The following is a 19,371-nucleotide window of genomic DNA, read 5'->3' as shown; positions in this document are numbered from 1 at the left end:
TATGTACTGCTTGTCCATGCATAAAGGTAAACTAATAATAGTGGTTGTGGGGAGTTAGGGATGGGTGACTGGAGGGCTTGGGTTGGAGGGAGACTATACATATATTTTTATGTATCTTAAATTTTAAAGACTGGAAATGTATTATCTAGTCAACAAATTAAAGGTTGTAGAAAACCCATTTCTATTAAAAAATTTAAGCTTGACCATTGGTGCAGTGGATAACAGAGCATTGACCTCAGAGGCTGAGGACCCAGGTTCGGAACCCCAAGGTTGCCACCTTGAGCGTGGGCTCCTCCAGCTTGAGTGCAGGATCACAGACACAATCCGAAGGTGACTGGCTGAAGCCTAACATCACTGGTTTGAGCCAGGGATCACTGGCTTGGCTAGAGACTCCTGGTTAAGTCACTTATAAGAAACAATCAATGAACAACTAAAATGATACAATTACAAGCTGATGCTTCTCATCTCTCTCCCTTCCTGTCTTTTTCTCTCACTGGAAAAAAAAAAAGTTTAAAAGGTACAAATCAAAATTACTATTTTCACCTATTAATTATTAGTTACTATTATTATTATTGTATCCAGAGCTGGTAATGAAAATCACTACTGTGTAATGCATGCAATAACTATAACTAGTATCTTTAATCTTAATTATAATTATGTTCTTTGACATAGTAATTCCAATTTTAATCTACCTTAAAAATAATCAGCAATACGGACAGAGCAATTATAGTATTCATCTCTGAGATAACTACTGTGGAAAAAATAAAAGTAAAATACTAATAAATAAAAATTTTAATATAAATAAAACTATTAAAAATACCTATTATTCTCTTTAATTATCCATGTGCTGCTTTCATGATCTATAGATGAATACAGATTTCCTTCCAAAAACTCCTGACCCTTCAGCACAATGTTGACGTGATCGGGCAAAAACTGTACTTGAATATCCTCTTTAGTGCTGTCGTTTGGAAGCCGTATTGTGACTGTCAAATCATCTTCAGTCTGTTGCCAGTAATAAAGAGGCTCTATTGGGAAAAGAAAAATGCATTCCATGATAATAAGTTAGAGAATAGAACTTACAAAATTAAAGACTAGAAGACATAAAAGAATACCTACTTAAAAGAATCTTAGCATATTTTCCAGTGATCTTCTCACAGAGAAGAAATTATAAACAAACATATACAGATCTGTTGGGGGAATTTTCAATCAAGCAGTTACAGCATTTGCACGTAACATTCCAGGCTTACCTAACTATTCACAAAATACTAACGACAGCAGTCCTTTACCCCCATTCCTTCTCTCCTGGCCTCCAAGTCCCTCACTCTCTCTCTTTCTTCCTCTTCCCCTTATACACACGCACGCACGCGCAGTGGATTCCTAATTCAATGGAACACCACTGTCTGAAAGTTTCACCACTGCCTTTATTTACCCATGTTAGAGCAAGGCAACTCTGTCACACTGGGGACCACTATTATTTGATGAGACATATCCACACAAAAATAGAAGATACATTTTCCTAATAAAAGTACTGACAATTCTACCCCACAACTTTGTTGCATGAATCCTCCTTCCCTATCTCCTTGGCCTGTCTCCTCAAAGCCAGCTTACTGAAGAAACAACTTTAGACCCATCAGACTATACCCACGGAACTAAGAAAATAGGGCATAAATGCAAAGTAAATAAATATTTGCTTAATGGCATCCATAAACATTAATCTGTCCACTCACACATCAGAAGAAACATTATATAGTGGTTAGGAACTGGTACTCCAGAGTTGACTAGTCCTGGGTCAGAATCCTGGATCAACCATGTATCATATTAATCTGGTATGCAACTGGATCTCTGAGCTTCATTTTCTTAATTTATATTCCATACATTAAAGACATTTAAATGAGTTAATATATATAAAACATTTAATAAAAATCCTGTTATCTAAATGTATTATAAATTCTTTCTAAATGTGGGTAATTATTTTTTATTTCTGTGCTATTTTATTTTATTTATTTATTTATTTATTTATTTAGTATTTTTCTGAAGTTGGAAACGGGGAGGCAGTCAGACAGACTCCCGCATGCGCCTGACCTGGATCCACCTGGCACGCCCACCAGGGGGCGATGCTCTGCCCATCTGGGGCATCGCTCTGTTACAACCAGAGCCATTCTAGCGCCTGAGGCAGAGGCCACAGAGCCATCCTCAGAGTCCAGGCCAACTCTGCTCCAATGGAGCCTTGGCTGTGGGAGGGGAAGAGAGAGACAGAGAGGAAGGAGAGGAGGAGAGGTGGAGAAGCAGATGGGTGCCTCTCCTGTGTGCCCTGGCCGGGAATCGAACCCGGGACTCCTGCACGCCAGGCCGATGCTCTGCCACTGAGCTAACCGGCCAGGGCCCCATTGAGTTTTATGTATAAACTGCTATGTCACTTTTGCAGTAGACAGAGATATGAATTAAATTATTTGCCTTAAGAAGCTATAGTTTTAAACTATAGTTGTAAGCTATAGTTTAAAGTTTTTCAGTGAATTTATATTAAAAGTACTATTAAAGGCAAAAGAGAGCATCTGAGAGGCTATTTAAAGGAATGTGATGCAGGTTAGAAGTTACTCCAGAGTAACAATTTTGTCATGAAAACTCATGCATATTTTGGATTTCTTTCTATAATATCGTTTGTTAAATTTTTTAACATCAAGTGACCCTTTAGAAGATGTACCATACTTATGCTGTATCTCTGAGTATATCTAGTACCACCAAAGTTTTTACATAAAATAGCACAGGGCCCTGGCCGGTTGGCTCAGTGGTAGAGCGTCAGCCTGGCGTGCAGGAGTCCCGGGTTCGATTCCTGGCCAGGGCACACAGGAGAGGCGCCCATCTGCTTCTCCACTCCTCCCCCCTCCTCCCTCCTCTCTGTCTCTCTCTTCCCCTCCCGCAGCCAAGGCTCCATTGGAGCAAAGTTTGCCCGGGCGCTGAGGATGGCTCTGTGGCCTCTGCCTCAGGCACTAGAATGGCTCTGATTGCGGCAGAGCGACGCCCCCTGGTGGGCATGCTGGGTGGATCCCGGTCGGGCGCATGCGGGAGTCTGTCTGACTGCCTCCCCGTTTCCAACTTCAGAACAATACAAAAAAAAAAAAAAAAAAAAAAAAAGAAACCTCAATGGGTAACTTCTGCCAGATACAAGATGAAAGGAATTTGCAAAATTACATGAACTTTTAGTATAAGTAAAAAATCATGGCAGTAGACTAAAGGGAAAGTGAAAAATTTTAAATCTTCTCTCCACTAAATGTACACAAACACGTCAATACTCTTCTCAGTTGCTGGTTGCTTTGAGCACCATTCTATGATTTTAGAGATCATCTTTTACATCTTTCAAAGAAAGTACAATTATTTATACCACATAACACTAAATGGGCAACAGACAATATATCTTCTTGAGGTTTATAGAAAATAAGACTAAGCCTGACCAGGTGGTGGCGCAGTGGCTAGAGCGTTGGACTGGGATGTTGAAGGACCCAGGTTTGAGACCCCGAGGTTGCCAGCTTGAGCATGGGCTCATCTAGCTTGAGCAAAAACTCACCAGCTTGGACCCAGTGTCGCTGGCTCCAGCAAGGGGTTACTCAGTCTGCTGAAGGCCCGCAGTCAAGGCACATATGAGAAAGCAATCAATGAAAAACTAAGAAGTCACAACACTCAACGAAAAACTAATGATTGATGCTTCTCATCTGTCTCCATTCCTGTCTGTCTGTCCCTGTCTATCCCTCTGACTCTGTCTCTGTCTCTGTAAAAAAAAAAAAAAAAAGACTAGTATACATACCGGAAGACTGTGCAAAAGAAAGCGGTCTATAACTAACAAGCTAGCCATATTTTTTTAATTATATTTTTTCTTTATTATTGTGAAATCCTATGATCAAATAAATACAGAATTTCCAAATAGAAACTGTGTACAAGAAATTAAGTATGGACTGTTAATTAGAAGAAAAACAAAAAAGGAAGGGATTTTCAGTTTACATTAAAAGGGAAAAATAAACATCATAATATATAAATTCAGAAAGAATTCAAAATAAAATGTGAACTGTCAATAAGAAAAAACAATACCTAACCTGATAGCTACTGAAACACACGTCCCACTTAGCTGCATCTGTCTGGGAAGCACATGGTCCTATCTTCTAGGCAAAATGGTTCCAAGGAGAAAGGCACCCCTTCCATCCTTCACAACTGCTCGCCTAAGGAGTTAACTTGTAAAGGCCATGTGGTCTAAAAATATGAATAGCTGTTCTGGCTAACTCGAGAAAAACTTAACATTACAATTAACAAAAGATAATAGAGCCTGACTAGGTGGTGGCGCAGTGGATAGAGGGTCAATCTGGGATGCTGAGGACTGAGGTTAGAAATCCTGAGGTCACTGGCTTGAGCACGGATTCATCTGGCATGAGCGTGGTCTCACCAGCTTGAGCGCAGGTTCACCAGTTTGAGCATGGGATCAGACATGACCCTATGGTCACAAGCTTGAGCCCAAAGGTCACTGGCTTGAACAGGGGGTCACTGGCTCAGCTGGAACCCCCCCCCCCCCCCCCCCCGGCCGCAGTCAAGGCACATATGAGAAAGTAATCAATTAACTCAATTGCTACAATTATGAGTTGATGCTTCTCATCTCTCTCCCTTCCTGTCTGTCTCTGTCTCTTTCTCTCTTGCTAAAAAGAAAAAAAAATTGAACACCTATTGTGATCTGGTAAAATCGATAACCTAATTGGGCAGAAAAAGCAGACATAAATATATATGCATTAAATACACATAAACCTATAAAGATTAATAGTAAAGTTACCTTTGATTTTATCTGACACGTCTTCATCCACACTTTCGTCAGTATCTTGGTGAACAAACGTGAAGGACTGGTAGGAGACAATCATCAGACCATTTCCGTCAGGCTCAATAGCAGCATAATGTGGCGCTGACTTCCCGCGGAGAATAGCACGCTTAATCATTTCATATTTTTCATTATCTGAAAGAAATTAACTTTTTGAACAAAAATTACAAATAAAAGACTATATTATAAAAATACTCTGAAATATTTGTATGTTAGTTTGAATTAAAATATTTTAAATGTACTATTAAAAGACATATTATTGTCTTTATAGATAAAAAGGATATAAAAAATTGACCACCTAATATTCTATAAATAAATTCCTATTTTAAAATATTATGGATCTGATAAAAATTGTTCTAGATAGTTATTCAATGTGGCAACCACTGGTCACAAGTGGCTAAAATTAAGTAAAACTGGAAATTCTTTTCCTTCATCACACTCCAACATTCCAAGTGCTCAGCAGCCACACAAGGCTAGCTGCTATCACACTGAATGCACACATATAAAGCGTGTCCATTTTGCGGAAATTTCTATAGAACAGCAGTGCTCTAGATCATGAGAGTGACTGACTTGCCTGAAATATCAGGCTCTGAAGGATCCACCTTCTCCTTGACTACACAGCCTGTCCACCTTCCTAGTAACTATACAATAGGCATATTCTGTTCTGGAAAGAGCCACAAAGTGGGGTTAAGGGAAAAAGTGTGGTGTGGGCTATTTTTCTGCATACTCTAGCTGCTGAAAGGGGTTTCATTAAAATGAAATCTGTTGAAGGTAGAAATGATTTTTATCCACACTCAAATATAGATCTATATGCCTGCTATACCCAAACATAAATAACTGTACTTGGAATTTTTAAGATATAAATAACTGTAATCTGAAAGTATCTAGTAAATTAAATAAATTTATTTCCCCATGAAAATACATTCTTTTTGTTCTTTAAAAATATCCAAACATTTCAGTTGAGTCCATACCTTTACTTATACTGTTACTCTATTAAAGTGCATTCTACTTGTAGCTTCATGCTGAGCAGTCGAAATCGTATCATCTGAGTTATACTTAGTAATAGAATCTAATCTAAAATAACAATTACTGTTTTTACTCTCAACCCTCATACATTTATTTCATACACATTTAAGAACAGATCTTCCATTTCACGTCATGACTTAAAAACGCCTATTTTTTCCGCACAGGTGCGTGCAGGGCAGAGTCCTGCCTGTCTCTAAGGACCTGGACTCAGACACTATACTTTCTAGAGTGGCTTTACCCAGCGTGTGTGGAACAGAAAATAATGGGTAAGTCTCCAGTACACTCCATGGTTAAATAACTTGGGAAGGTCGGATTAAAATTACATGTTCTTTTTCACTCAAAATTTTTAGAAACTTTAATATGCTTACTATATAATGGGGATATTGTTTGCCTACATTTTAAAACTAATTTGACCACAAAATATTTATGAAATGTTTCACTCAACAGTTTATAAAAACACTGAACTGTTATCATCATTTAAAAATAAAATGAAAAAATAGCACAATTATATTAATAATAGGAGGAAAAAGGGAATGAGACATTAAGAAAAAAAAAAGGTGGCCCTGGCCCATTGGCTCAGCGGTAAAGCATTGGCCCAGTGGGTGGAAGTCCCGGGTTCGATTCCCAGTAATCAGGGCACACAGAAGTGGTTATCTGCTTTTCCACCCCCCTTTCCTCCCCTTCTCTTTCTCTCCTCCCCTCCTGCAGCCATGGCTGAAATGGTTCAAACAATTTGGTCCCGAGCACTGAGAATGGCTCCATGGCCTCACTTTAGGCACTGAAATAGCTTGGTTACCCAGCAATGGAGCAGTGGCTCCAGATGGGCAAAGCATTGCTCTGTAGGGGGCTTGCTGCGTGGATCCTGGTTGGGGCACATGCAGGAGTCTGTTTCTGCCTCCCTGGCTCCTGCCTCTCACTTAATAAAAATGAACGAATGAATGAATAAATAAATAAATATTAAATTTTTAAAAAGGCAAAGTAACCACAGAAAGAATGTTTTCTACAATAGTAATTAAAATTAGTTTTGGGAAAAAGAAGAAAGGTGAGTGTAAACATAATTGAGTAACTGAAACAAGGGAACAAAGAGAATGGGAACGGAGGTGACGGAGGCGGAGCAGAGTGCCACTGGGTCCTGAGGCAGTCTGGTGACAGTTCCTGTGGACTGAGCGAATCCACAGGCTTAGCTTACAGAACCAGGTATATCAGAGAAAAGAAGGCATGTGAATGATGGTTTCTCCTATAAGTTGTTAAGTAACTTAATTAAAAAATAAAGTTTTTATTCTCTAAAGCAGGGATTTGCACACAATAGACTATGTGTCAAAAAATAAATTTTATATTTTTAAATGGTTAAAAAAATCAAAAGAATAATACTTAAATACATGTAAAAAATACATAAAGTCCAAATGTCAGTGTCCATATATAAAGTATTATTGGAAGACAGCTATACCCATGGATGTATTGTCTGGTGGCTTCTGTACCATCATATGCTTACCACTAGCCCTATACAGAAAGAGTTTTCCCAAATGGAATCTAACAACATAAAGTTTAAGATAATATGTTGTTCCAGAGAGTAAACTACAACACCGGTTAGAAAACAAACAAACAATTACATCAAATACTTCAAAGGAAAAATTGAGAAAATTGATTCAGCTTACTTATAAACTATTCTGATACACACACACCTATGTACACATACACACATTTATTCACATATTATATATATTTAAAACATATAGTTCATTTAAAATAAGAAACCTCTTAAAAAATGCTATTAGCCTTTATCAGAGTATAAACTAGTAGCTATAGTGAAGAAATCTCTTCTATAGAGACCAATGATAAATGAAGACTGATAAGTTAAATGAGGAGGTTAATAAAAACTACTGAGAAAAATAACAGTCATGGCAACAATCTCCTTTAGTGCTCAATTACAGTAAAAAACCACTTGGTGAGTCAGTAAGAGCTAAGCACTAGTAAAGAGCAAGGCTACACCGTTAAAGGAATTCTAATTAATAAAAGAAAAAGTAATTTTTTACGTCCAAGTTAGAAGCCTGACGGTTACAGGACAGACGACACGTCAGGACTTTCCTACACATGGAAGCTCTTGAGTGAAACAAGTTTTCCCGAGGGCAGAAACAAACGGAAAAGTTCAATCAGATGAAAGAAAATCACAGTTGAGATTTAATGAAATAAAGGCATTCATTTCCATCTAAGCAGTTATATTTAATTTATATTTCAATTACACTGTGATTTATAATTAATATACGTTTAGCTTTATATACAGGGTGGGGCAAAAGTAGATTACAGCTGTGAGCATGCACAATAGTTGATTCTTGTGTTTTTCATTCAAACAACTATAAACCTCCTTTTGCCCACCCTGTAAATATATTGATAAATTCTAGTGCACACGTGTAAATATTAAAAATATACACTTTAAATTCTTCAAATTTTATGTAATGTCTCCTTTTATACAAAAAGGCATGACTGACTGGGTGTAAAGCCAGTAGCCGCGGCCACCATCACAGCCACCTGGCCCATGCAGGTTCGCATTTGATTCGGACAGACGGTAATAAAACAACAACAGAGCCAAGAACTGGTGAGCCATTACCTTTAATCCTAGCTTGCACCCGACAGGCAAGAAATACACACAGTGGGAAAACACTTCCCTTTCCATTCAGGGCTCCCAAAGCCACTGACTTATCCAACTTTCCTAGAATCAAAGGTATCTACCTCACCAGTCTTATTCAACCTCTGTTTTTCATCTTCTTCTCTGCACAAACTCTACATAAACTGGCTTCTCCTCCAGCACTCTGCCATCTTGGCTGCTTCTCCTCTCTTCCATGTGGCCTTTCTCTCCCCTCCTGCATGGGCTCCTCTGCCCCATTTTATAGTGTAGAAATCAAAACCTTTAATCCAATATACAAACAAGGAAGTCTCTGATACAAAGTCACTCATCTGAGGCATAATGGGATTCCTCATGAGAGTGCACCACCCCACATCATGCAATCAGTCAAGGGTGTAGGAAAGGCTTAGTCTTAAAACTAAGCCTTAGGCTATAATGACCCTGCCTGCTTACAGCCTGTCCCCCATACCCAATGCAAACTATAAGCAAGCAAATATATATGTCATATTTACAGTCTTATTTGACCAACACTGGGGAAGCACCTTATTATTTATATAACGCACACTTAAGGAAAACTATCTACAGATATTCATTCCACTGGATAGCAAGTTCTAGAATCATAATCCAATCCCCAAGAAAAAACAAACAGCATCTACAGGAACAGCTTTGCACTCCAAACCTAACTTTTGACAACCATTACGGAGAGATTCAGAATTTGTTATGTTTTACCTTTATTTGTCTTACTGATAGTGACCCACTCCAAGGAAACAAAGAACCCACTTCCTTTCATGTTCAAGTCTTCTTTCTCTATTCGAAGAAGTAGAGTAGCTATTGAATGTTCTTCACCTTTCAACAAGGAGATGCTGTGAAGTATGATAAAAGGACTCCCTAGCTCTTCATTAAACATAATCTAGGAAAGAAAAAAAAGGTAACACATGAAAATGTATATATTACGTAAATGCATATGGCAGAAAGAATACATAGAATTCTGCCAATCCAACAATTTGGATATTGTTTATTACAAGAAATACAAAAATTTTAAAAGACTTTAAATAAAGCTTGCAATTTTAATTACAACTCCTTGAAGAACTTTTAAAAAATATATTTGTTTAAAATAGAAAAGTGATCAGTGTTCTTGGCTTAAAAACAAACAGGAAATTCAAAGAGCATCTAAAGGAGAAACAGAACTAAAAGCAATCTCCTGGAAATGAATTATCAAGTGAAAACAGAGCTCTGCACAAAAGAGAGGACACGGTCAGTTTAACACTAATCCTTCCTCCATCTCTCCCTGTCTCTATGATTTATTTCTGCTTTCTTCCTCTGCTTCGGGGCACCATGCATGCACGTGTATGTGTGCATGTGCGCTTTTTCCCCTATTTTTATTTTTATTTTTATTTGTCTTTCTGTATTCTCTCAGAGTTTACAAAGAGTCAAAGGCAATGAAAAATAAACCATTAAAATTTTCTTGTTTCTTAAAAACAGAAACTATTTGCATTTAAAAGGTATAATTCAACCATTTAAAATGTACTACTGAATCTGCTTATAAAAAAAGGAAACTTAAGCATCATATGGAGACACACAAAATCTTACCAAATTCTTTTTTATACTATAAGCACAATATACAATATTTTTATTAAAGTAAATACTAAACAGAAATTTTAAGACTGATTTCTAAACAAGATTTTCAAATAAATGAAAAAATAGTTGGAAAAAACCCACCTAACTAAAAAACACAAATTAGCTTGTTTTCTTAAAAACTTCTATATAGAATTGCATTGTTGGGCAGATAAAATATATAATGCTCACTTTGTTAAAGATGGCACTGCCCACGTGAAAGCCCGTCGCCCAGGTGATATTAATGTGTGTTGGTGGCGGGCTGTGGGCAGGCAGGATCCTTGTAGCCTGGGGCTTGGTTTTAGGACTAAGCCTTTCCCACCCTTTTTGATGTGGGGTGGTGCAATCCCATCATGTCTCTGATAAGTGACTTTGTATTAGAGACTTCCCTATTTTGTATATTGGATTAAAGGTTTTTGGTGGGTTTTTTTTGTATTTTTCAAAAGCTGGAAACAGGGAGAGACAGTCAGACAGACTCCCACATGCACCCGACCGGGATCCACCTGGCACGTCCACCAGAGGGCGACGCTCTGCCCACCAGGGGGTGATGCTCTGCCCCTCCGGGGCGTCCCTCTGTTGCGACCAGAGCCACTCTAGAGCCTGGGGCAGAGGCCAAGGAGCCATCCCCAGCGCCCGAGCCATCTTTGATCCAATGGAGCCTCGGCTGCGGGAGGGGAAGAGAGAGACAGAGAGGAAGGAGAGGGGGAAGGGTGGAGAAGCAGATGGGCACTTCTCCTGTGTGCCCTGGCCGGGAATCGAACCCAGGACTTATGCACGCCAGGCTGATGCTCTACCACTGATCCAAATGGCCGGATTAAAGGTTTTGATTTCTGCACTTTAAAGTGGGGCTCTCGGTTCCTGAGATTAGCATTAGAGAGAAGAGAGCAGAGGAGAGCAGAGAGAGGCCACGTAGAGTAGGCCAGGAGAAGCAGCCAAGATGGTGGAGTGCTGAGTGAGAAGCCAGTTTGTGCAGAGTTTGTGCAGAGAGAAGGAAGGAGATAGGGAACAGAGTTGAATAAATCTGGTAAGCTAGAAACCTTTTTTCTAGAAAACTCGGATAAATCAGTAGCTTTGTGAGTACTGAATGAGTGGGTTTTGGAGCCCAGTGTGTGTTTTTACTTGCCCGCCGGGTACAAGCTAGGATTAAAGGTAATGGCCCACCAGTTCTTGGCTCCATTGTTTCATTACCGACTGTCCGAATCCAATGCGAACCTGCATGGGCCAGGCGGCTGTGATGGTGGCCGCGGCTACTGGCCATACATGCATCATATCTGCTCCTACTTGAAAGCTTTATAAAGTGTGCTTTAATGTAATCAATTTCCCCATGTGTCTGAGCAACACTGTCAAAATTATTCAAATAGGAGTCCTTTGGAATCCATCCTAAGCAGAAAAACAGTAACAGCAACTCAAATACTCAAAACAGAGATGATCAAGACAGACTTTTAGTTGCTTGGTTGGGTTTTGCTTTTGTTTGGGGAACTAGGTGAGACAAAAAGGAAGAAGGAAAATAGTAAATTTTGCCAGGTACGAGGAGCTAGTTTATTGTTTCCTTCTCTTTCTCTCTTACACTCACAAAAGGGACTGGACTAAAACGAGACAGGTAGACGTCTGGACTTTTAGAGAAATTGTCAGGCTGCAGTTTCCAGTCTTCTGAACAAGCCCAGCAACTCAACTGCGATAATGTTGATCCACAGCACCCCTCACAGTAGAGGCAGCCCGTCTGGAAAGCAGGCAGTATGGCTGTCTTACTTCTTTCTACACTTCAGCCCACCATCCGGCTCGCTGGGCCCTGTAAGCCCTACCATGCCCCCAACCACTCCCATCTTTAGCTTCCTCGTTGTTGCACCAAACCCCAAAGTCCTACAACTCTCCTGGTTCTCTTAAAGCAGCCTGTATTTACTCTATAGGACCCCTCCCACTCAGTTAATGCCCAAGTCCCAGGTCTTTCCCACCCGCAGTCAAAACTATTATTAACTGAAAACATCTCAGAGGGTGCTTATTTCATTACAGCAATGTATACTGATCAGGAAGTAGATTCATATTTTTGAATGTCTAGTATGTGCCAACGGGGGAGATGCAGCAGAAGCCAAATGAATTATAAACCCATGTGATTTCCTTCCTAGCTAAATATGCAGTGTTATGTTAAGCTGAAAGTGTTTTTCTTCCTGCTCAAAACCAACAGAATCAATATATCTTTACAACAGATAAATTCTCATTCATGTATTTACCACCCATCCTTCTCCAAACTCCTCTAAACTGTTTCAGGCAGCAGTGTGATATACCACATTGCCTCAGCAAGAAAAAGAAAAAGTTATCACAGGGGTCAGAGCAGAAAATGTCCTGAAGTCCAACGAATACCTGAAGCTGTGACTGCAAGTACAACCTGAGCAGAGGAAGATAGGCCAATGCAGTTCTTTGGCCAACTCTTCTTCAAGAAGAAGGTGATGTCAATGTTTAGTGTCCTGCTTCACTTATACAAAACACTCAATAAATATCTGCTGAAAAAATACATGCAATTCTTGACAACTGCACTGACTCAAGATCAAATCAGGAATGATTAACATATCAGTTCTGTAAAACACATAAATTTGTAATTTAATTAAAGAGATATTCAAAACATTATGTATGATAAAAATCAAGTGGCCACACATAAACTATCCCTAAAAGTGTTATTTCAAAATTAAGGTTCTTAATTTATAAATACTTTCCAGCACTTGCATGAATCTAAAAATAAAAAACAAAAAAACAAATCCTCACCTCCCATTTTTCAGAAGCACTGTTTCCACGGTCACCTGTTCCAATGAGATATAACCTTCCAGTTCCATCTGACAAGGTAACCCAGGTAGAAGATGTGAAATGGAGAGATGCACAGAGGCGATTGTCATATGCTGTCAAATCTGTAGGAAGTCGAAATACCTCTCGTGGTTTTCCTAAGGCAGTCTCCTAAAAAGAAGCCAAATATTATGAATGAATCCCTCCTTTCTTGGTCCATACACACACGGAATAAATACCTGCATCATAGTTACTCTCCTTTTCAAGAGATGGTATCTAATTGCCCTTTCTTGGAGTATGAGTTGTACTACTCACTCATCTTGAAAACATATGGCAGAAGTGATGATTATGTGACTTCTCAGACTAGGTCATAAAAGACTTTACCTCTAGCTTGCTCTCTGTCTTGGATAACACATGGTAGACCCACACAGGGAGGAACTGAGGGCTTTCAACAATAACCAGCTTTCTGTGAGTCAATTGTCTTATCCTTCAGCCCTAGGCAAGCCTTCCAATCACGGCCATCCTGGCTGACATCTTTCTTGACTACACTTCCATGAGAAACCTTGAGACAGAACCAACCAAGACACTTTCTAATTTCTGACCCTCAGAAACTGTGAGATGACAAATGTTTGTTTCAAGTCACTAAGTTTTCAATTAAAATATAACTAACATACAATATTAGATTAATTATAGGTGTACAGCATAGTTACTCAACATTTATATATAGCTAACAACATGATCACCATCATATGGCACTAAGTTTTGAAGAAAGTTGTCACACAGAAATAGATAACTAATACAATGCAGTAACCTAGTCTTTATTCTTCTTAAGTTTAGAGTTAATCATCAGCATTTTTAACTAATTAGAAATACCACATCATGTTCTAAATGCCTACATAAACATCAGCCTGTGGTATGAAAACACCAGATGTAGACTATTAAATAATTAGGCTTTTATTAATACATTTTAATTTTGTCCATGTCCTCATAATTTAAAGCTGTAAGATGGAGTACATCATTAGAATGTTTTACAAGAAAATATATGTAGAAAAAGGCCTATAATTCAGAAAATAAAATTCCTTTCATACATCTATTCAATAAACTTCCTCTCACACACTGTATTTGATGATTTTTGGTTGTTGTTTCAGTTTTCAGTCAAGAAATTTTCTACAGGACATATAATCCATGCATTTTATTCCCTGTTCCTAGAACTGTGAAGAGCAGTGTATACTGTACATTGATAAGATTTAAGTAAGCTATATTCAGTATCCTTACTAGCCTCAAGCTTTTTAGCTACCCATTGTTGGAAGCATACAAGTTAGTTTTCTTTGAAACAGCACCTTCCCCCTTTTTGTACTCATATTTTAGTGATTTACATAACAGTGGATTAAATAATTCAGTAACAAACACAGCTGGAATAAAGTTTTTAGAATGACCAATCCTCTCCCCAAATCACCTAACACAAACCCAATCTTGCAATAAGTCCTTTCTAACATCCTCTTACTGAGACACTCACTCTGTGGGTCCCCTGGGTGTGCATTTTACTTTGAGGCAAAAAGTAATCAATCCAAATAACTGTTAAGCATACTGAAGTGGACTCATATGCTGACATAAAAAGACATCCAAGATAATAACTGGAAAAAACCATGCAGCATATGTACAGTACAAATCCAAATATGTTGAAACAAACAAATGCTGGGATTGACAGCACAGAATAAGGTAAAGACAGACACCCACATAGTGGTCTATTAACAGCGTTCACCATGAAAAGAAAAATAAGATTGGACTGAGACTGGTAGGAGGGGAAATTTCCCTTTAGCCTTCAAATAACACTATTTTTTTCCACTGAGCAATTTATGTATTATATACATAACTTAAAGATACTAATAAAATAAAATGGGACTTCATCCTCAAAATAGTTGTTTCAAAGTAAAGCTGTCTAGTGATCTCCACACATGCCCTTCTCTGCATCTAACCGTGTGAATCCTTATTAGGAAGAATGCAGACCTAAACTTAAGTTACTGTTCTTCATTTCATACATAATTATAAATGTTATACTAAGCCCTTTTATTTTATTATATTTATTTATTTTTATTTTTCTTAAATTGGAAATGGGGAGGCAGTCAGACTCCCGCATGCGCCCTACCGGGATCCACCCGGCATGCCCACCAGGGGGCGATGCTCTGCCCATCTGGGGCGTTGCTCTGTTGCAACCAGGGCCATTCTAGCGCCTGAGGCAGAAGCCACAGAGCCATCCCCAGTGCCAGGGCCAACCTTGCTCCAATGGAGCCTCGGCTGCGGGAGGGGAAGAGAGAGACAGAGAGGAAGGAGAGGGGGAGGGGTGGAGGAGCAGATGGGCGCTTCTCCTGTGTGCCCTGGACAGGAATCGAACCTGGGACTCCTGCATGCCAGGCTGATGCTCTACCACTGAGCCAACCACCCAGGGCCTAAGCCCTTTTCTTTTAAATACAAGGTTACACATGACTGAGATCACTAGAAGTCTAGCAGATAAAGTAGTGCAATATCCAAGAGAATGATTATGATGGTCAAGTATGTAAATGTGAAGCCAAATTCATTAAGTTAAAATACAAAATAAAACACACATTGGTATCTCTGTTAAGTTAAATGATAGTTGAAGTGACAGCAAACTGAATATTCCTGATCTTCAAAATCTATTTTTCAAAGGGTACATTTAAATCTTTAAATGCATGGCATCCAATAAAATATTTTCTTCTGTAAATCTTAAATTATTTTTGAACAACCTCCATTGACAGTTTTACAAAGTGTTCTCATAATAACACTTCATATAATTGGTATCTATTTATATAATAAAGTCCTTATTCCACCTGATCATTTTCTTCTAGACAAAAAATGTTAATGTAACCATGTTCAAGGCTGTTGAAATCATTTTGAGGTAACATTTCACAGCTGAACTGCAAAAGGATTAATATTTCATTGATAAATGAAACACTGACAGAATGACTATAATGTAAAAGCATTGTATTAAATAAGTGCTTTCACTTTTTACCATCTTATTTAATTATTACCAAACCCTATGAAGTTAAAATTAGTACCTCCATTTTAAGAAGATAAAGAGCTCTGTTTCAAAAAAATTAAATAATATGCCTGAGACTCCACTACTACAAAATGGCAGGGCTGAGATTCTAATCCCTATTCAATGCACTCCAAAGGTTCACGTTCTTTCCTGTATTCCAAACTTTCTCTAAATGAACCACTTTCCAAGTTTTTCTAAACAATATCTCAGATCTCACTGCAATTTCTAGAATACCCCCGTCCAAAAAACCCTATTAGGAATACGACTGTATTCAGTTTTCCTTCATGCTACTATATTATACAGTATTTTTTTTTTGACAGAGACAGAGAGAGTCAGAGAGAGGGACAGATAGAGACAGACAGGAAGGGAGAGAGATGAGAAGCATCAATTCTTTATATATTTAGGTGCTCCTATATTAGGTGCATATATTTATAATGGTTATCTCTTCCTGTTGGATTGCTCCCTTTATCATTATGTAATGACCTTCTTTATTCCTTACTATAGTGTTTGTTTTAAAGTCTATTTTGTCAGATATAAGTATTGTTACCCCAGCTTTTTTTTTCATTTTCATTTGCATGAAATATTTTTTCCATCCCTTTACTTTCGGTCTATGTGTATCTTCTGTTTTGAGGTGGGTCTCCTGTAAACAACAATGTACGGGTCCTGTTTTCTTATCCATTCAGATACCCTATGTCTTTTGATTGGAGCATTTAATCCATTTACATTTAAGATTATTATTGATATGTAGTTGTTTATTGCCATTTTTTTCTTTAAATCTATATCCCCCCCACCCCCTGGCTTTTTTTTGTCTACAGCAGGCCTCTTAACATTTCTTGCAGCATTGGTTTGGTTATGATGAATACCTTGAGTTTTTTTTGTCTGGGAAGCTTTTTATTTCTCCTTCAATTTTAAACAATAGTTCTGCTGATAAAGAAGTCTTGGTTGTAGGTTCTTATTCTGCATTACTTTGAATATTTCTTGCCAATTCCTTCTGGCCTCAAGTGTTTCTGTTGAGAAGTCAGATGTCATCCTTATGGGTGTTCCTTTGTAGGTGATTGACTGTTTTTCTCTTACAGCTTTTAATATTTTCTTTATCTCTTAGCTTTAGTATTTTGACTATGATATGTCTTGGTGTGGGTCTCTTTGGGTTCTTTTTTAATGGGGTTCTCTCTGCTTCTTGAACTTGTGTGACTCCTGCATCAATTTAGGGAAATTTTCATCTATACTTTCTTCAAAAAGCTTCTCTAGTCCTTGTTCTTTCTCTTCTCCTTCAGGAACACCTATTATGCGGATATTGTTTCTCTTCCTATTGTCACAGAGCTCTCTTAGGGTTTCCTCAGACTTTTTGATCCTCTTTTCTTTTTGCTTTTCTGTTTCTATGTTTTCACTTATCTTGTCTTCTAAGTCGCTGATTGATTCTCTGCTTCATCCAGCCTGCTTTTAATTCCTTCTAGTGTAGTCTTCATTTCTGATATTGTGTTTGGCATTTCTGTCTGATTCTTCTTTATGATTTCTGTGTCCTTTTTGATGCTCACAATTTTTTTATTGGGGTGTTCATTAAGTCCATCCATTGTAGCTTTGAGATCCTTAAGCATCCTAACAAGCATTATTTTATTCTCTGCATCTGGTAATTTGATTACTTCCAACTCGTCCAGGACTTTTTCTTAGGACTTATCTTGTTAAAGCTATGACTTATGATTCTCTGCCTACCCATTATTCTCTATGACTTGTAGGCTTCTTCCAGTTGTGATCTCCTTACCCAGTAGAGCCACTTTAAAGTCTTGATTTGTTTGTTTCTTCTCAGTTTTCTTAACTCAGTGGTAATCTTGTTTACTGATCTCAGCAGGGGGCTTATTTGAAACTATATCCAGGAATGCCGTGGGTATAACCTGAGACACTGAAGGCTTGATCTGCCAGCTTCTCTCAGGAGGCAGGGTGCTTTCTCCGCTTCAGTAGGGGGAGATGTATCTCAGATCTCCATGGAGACCTGAGTTACTGCCCCTCCTCCCCACTTCCTGTTTTCAGCTGTGTCTTGTTGCACTGATTAGAGCTGGAGAGCTTTCTGGAGGTGGGTCACTTGGAACCACTTTTAGGCTTGTGCTGTGTGGAGGAATCAACCCCTCCTCCAGCTATGGCTGCCTCTGCACTGGATGAGTCAGCTTCTCAGGTTCTCCCATGCATTCCTCTGCCCCTGATAGTCTGTCTCTCTCTCCCCACTTTCCTTTTGGAAGATAAGCCAGCCCTCTCAGCACACCACATTCCCTGGTCCCCAGGCAAGTGGCTGTGATATTTTCTGCTTTTCTCCTTGTAATGAGAGCGCTTCTGGGCTCTCAGCCTCACCCCTCCCCCCACTCCTGGAAGCAGGGGAGCTCCCATTATGTCCCATACTCCCTACCAGGTTTGGTGTGTCTTCTTCTTTGCTCCTTGGTTTTTGAGACCTGTTCTTGTAGTCCAAAGTTGGTTTTTCACGCTGATTGTTCCTAAATTAATTTGTAATCCAGTTTGGTAGTGTGAGCTTGGAGTCTGTGCGTCTGCCTATTCCACTGCCATCTTACAAGGTCGAGAAGCATCAATTCTTCATTGCAGCTCCTTAGTCATTCATTGATTGCTTTCTCATATGTGCCTTGACCAGGGGGCTATAGCAGAGTGAATGACTCCTTGTTCAAGCCAGTGGCCTTGGGCTTCAAGCCAGTGACCTTTGGGCTCAAGCTTGCGACTACGGAGTCATATCTATGATCCCACACTCAAGCCAGCAACCCCTCGCTCAAGCCGGTGAGCCCGTGCTCAAGCTGAATGAGCCCGTGCTCAACCCAGCAACCTTGGGGTTTCAAACCTGGGTCCTCTGCGTCCTAGTCCAATGCTCTAGCCACTGCACCACCACCGCATCAGGCTACAGTATTTTTAATTAGATTTCTGAGTCAATAAAACAAAAATTAGAATGTCTACACAGTATATTTAAGTGACACCATCAAGAGTAAATATTAATGTATAAACTGTATATATTTATGAAAAAATCTCTAAACAGTAATTTTAGGGCCTCTTAATTTCATCTACAAGGAGAAAAGCTTTGAACTAACAAAACATTATTTTAACACTTATAAAAAGGGTTACTCAAGTTCAAAAAAAATGGTCAAGCAAAATTAAGTAGAAATACCATTTACTAGTATTATTAGATACTGACATTTAAAATTTTACCCTTTTAAAAAGACATAATCTTTTTCTGGACAAAGCCTTTCATTATTAATAACTTTTAACTTCATTTGAAAAACTGTCTTTCTTCAGTTTTCACTTTTTTTGTTAAAGCTTTAAGAAAAGGTGTTTTTTAATTAATTGCTGTTTGAGTAATGTCTCTACATAACATAAAGTTTTCAAGAATGCATTAAACAGCTAGTTCCAAGAACTTAATCCTCCTTTGATTTTTTTCTTTAGGAAAAT

At 38.6% G+C, this 19,371-nt stretch overlaps 1 protein-coding gene across 1 annotated transcript in view; it reads right to left on the bottom strand.

Moving 5' to 3' along the window:
* NUDCD1 (NudC domain containing 1) overlaps positions 1-19,371 on the bottom strand; it is a 60,886-nt gene that overhangs the window by 20,827 nt on the left and 20,688 nt on the right. The window contains exons 3-6 of the mRNA XM_066265814.1: positions 12,867-13,052; positions 9,225-9,405; positions 4,808-4,984; positions 821-1,025 (exon numbers count right to left, since the gene is read on the bottom strand). Coding sequence (XP_066121911.1) covers positions 821-1,025; positions 4,808-4,984; positions 9,225-9,405; positions 12,867-13,052 — 749 coding nt within the window. The remainder of the gene's footprint in view (positions 1-820; positions 1,026-4,807; positions 4,985-9,224; positions 9,406-12,866; positions 13,053-19,371) is intronic.

The sequence above is a fragment of the Saccopteryx bilineata genome, chromosome 3 (genome assembly GCF_036850765.1).
Source record: "Saccopteryx bilineata isolate mSacBil1 chromosome 3, mSacBil1_pri_phased_curated, whole genome shotgun sequence".
Classification (NCBI taxonomy): Eukaryota; Metazoa; Chordata; class Mammalia; order Chiroptera; family Emballonuridae; genus Saccopteryx; species Saccopteryx bilineata.
The sequence above is the reverse complement of the archived record's forward strand: the minus strand, read 5'-3'. Positions and strand labels throughout refer to the sequence as shown.